We start from the raw sequence: 2,914 nt of genomic DNA on the forward strand, positions 1-2,914 counted from the left end.
CCAGTTCCACCAGCCTGCATGGGCCTTCTTTGGTAACGCTGCCCACGCCCATCTTGCTGCTCTGAACCGCGTCCAGGCTCCCGCCCACGTCCATCACCACGTCCCAGTACACCATCAGGTAAATACACGAAGCACAGCTTCCTAGGCAACACAAGTTTTCGTTTAGCTTGTTACCCAGTTAAGCCTGTTATCCCCGGTGAAGGAACAGTGTTAGTTGATATATCCGTGACTTTTTGGTTTGTTAATCTGTCAACTTTTCTAACCCCCCCACCCAAAAAAAAAAATATATATATATCGTCATGTTACCGATGGGTCCTCCTTAGTCACAGATTTGGAAGTGTTATAAATTCATAAAGCTAACGTTTCTTCACGTATAAATATATATATATATATATATACATACATATATATATATATATGTATATATATAAATATATATATATATATATATATATATATATATATATATATTTAATTCAGGAATGTATTCGTCTTTGTGTGACGAGAAAAATGTAATCATTTATCACTTAATTGCTGGGATTCGAAAAGTGATGTAGCAGTGCGTTCTTTCACTCGATCACAACAACGATCACTGTGTGTTCTCTCACTCGATCACACAAATGACCACGGTGTGTTCTTCCACTCGATCACACTAATGATCATGAAATAATTTACTCGTTAAATAGCTTTCATACCTAAATTTAATGTAGAAATGTATACCCCGTATTGCTAATCCCATAAACATATAGAGTCAGTGTTTCCTCTACAAATTTCTTTTAGACAAAAAAAAAAAAAAAAAAGATATATATATATATATATATATATATATATATATATATATATAAATATATATATATATATATATATATATATATATATATATCTGTACTCGGCATTGCTAGTCTAGGATTTCTATAGCTGTTCTGAAGATTTAAGGGTAAATATAGCTTTTGGCGCAGACGCCTTCATAATGTCCCCAAAAAATAATAATAATTTGATCGATATATGCGTTTCCTTTTCTTGTACTCAAAAGCATTTCCTTTCTTTACAGCCCGCCCCTGCCAATGTTGCTTACGGTGTTGATGCTGCTGGGTGCTTGACTGGGCCTTCTGGAAAGGTCTGCCCCACTGGCAACATCCAATTCACCGCCTAGGCCTTCGTGAGCGTTTTCTGGCCCTTCTCGTCAGCCCTGAGTCCCATGTCGCTCCACTTCCCTCACTCTATATGACCCCATTCTCTCTCTCTCTCTCTCTCTCTCTCTCTCTCTCTCTCTTTCTCTCACTGATTCTTTTGACAGCTCGAGAGGCGACACCAGTTTCCTTTCCTACTTTCGCGTCATCGTTCAACCGTTTGATCGCGAGACATTGTCTTTAAATGAACAAAAATGAACAAAAAAAAATCTCCTGGTGATAGCCAGAATAGTATATGTAAATACGTACGCAATCCATAGTAGAGGGGCTTATTTTGGGGAAATCTTATTTTCGTAATCACAGGGAGGGAGGATGGCTGGGTTTTAAGCCATCACTATACACTAATGTACATAAAATGGACGTTGTAGTTACTGGGTCCAACCCAAGCGTTCTTAGTGTTGAAGACAAAGGGACTGACTCTGTTTTCTGTCATTCAAAAGTCAGAGTCCTTTGCTTTTGGTCTCTCGACTGATCTTTGACCCTTTATCTTCCCTATCGCCTTCTACAAGAAGCCATCTGTATCTTTTCTTTTTCTTTATTCTTCGTTTTCTGCACAGGAACAGGGAATTACGAGAAGAGGCCTTACCATAACTATAAGCCATCGTTATCATCGTTATCAAAGAAGAGCGAGTTTATGAATCAAATAAACTTGATATATTTTAATTCTGACTATTTTTCAACACCATTTTATATTACGAAACTGTAATGCCCTGAAAGTATTTCAATTTGTCATGAATGACAATGTACAATTGGCTACACTGTGCATGTGTATAATTTATGGGCTCTAAAACTTTGGATTATTGATATATAGATGCACAAATATAAATATATATATATATATATATATATATATATATAAATATATATATATATATACATATATATATATACATATATATATACAGTATATATATATATATATGTATATATATGTGTATATATATATAATATATATATATATATACAAATTGAATAGATAGCTACAAATTGGTATATGACCAAATAAAAATGGATAAAGACAACCTAATATATAAACAAACAAATAGGAATGAATAATTACAAATTATATAGATAAATAAATAGGAATGGATAAACGCAAAGTAAATAGATTAATAAACAAATAAAAACTGATAAATACAAAAGCGACAATTCAACAAATAGAAATAGATATACATAACCTTAATATAGAGAAACAAATAAATTTATTAATACATAGACTAGTGAACAAACGAACAGATACATACATAAACAGACATTTAGATATTTATATCAACAGATAATTAGATAGATAGGATTAGATAAGTAGAGTAATTAGATAAACAAATAATTACTAATAAATAAACAGGTATTTAGATAAGCACATAAATAGGTAATTGCATAAACAAGAAAAAGATAAATAGATAGTTCGACAGAAATACACAGATTGTTAGAAATATAAGTATGTTAAGTAGACAAATACATATACATGTGGATAGGTAAATAGAATATATAAAGAAAAAACATAAATAGTTAAATAGGTAGATAGGATATGTAGATAAATAAAATGAATATATAAGATGATGAAACAAAGACAAACGTAACATCAATAGAAATGTGAGGGAACACGTAGCAAAAATACTAAAGGGGTGGGGTGGGGGGGTGACACCCCAACCTCACCCCACCCCACCCCCATGAACGGAAGTAGTCTATTTCTCGCAAACAACCTTCTAGTAACCTTCAACTGA

At 33.1% G+C, this 2,914-nt stretch overlaps 1 protein-coding gene across 1 annotated transcript in view; it reads left to right on the forward strand.

The window, feature by feature from the left end:
• The window catches only part of LOC143020576 (uncharacterized), a 3,415-nt gene extending 1,562 nt beyond the window's left edge, over positions 1-1,853 (forward strand). Inside the window, exons 2-3 of the mRNA XM_076177013.1 lie at positions 1-118; positions 1,052-1,853. The exon at positions 1-118 is cut by the window's left edge and continues 104 nt beyond it. Coding sequence (XP_076033128.1) covers positions 1-118; positions 1,052-1,153 — 220 coding nt within the window. The 3' untranslated portion in view covers positions 1,154-1,853. The remainder of the gene's footprint in view (positions 119-1,051) is intronic.
• Positions 1,854-2,914: the final 1,061 nt, after the last annotated feature.

This window comes from Oratosquilla oratoria, chromosome 40 (genome assembly GCF_046742065.1).
Source record: "Oratosquilla oratoria isolate Oo_2021 chromosome 40, ASM4674206v1, whole genome shotgun sequence".
Classification (NCBI taxonomy): Eukaryota; Metazoa; Arthropoda; class Malacostraca; order Stomatopoda; family Squillidae; genus Oratosquilla; species Oratosquilla oratoria.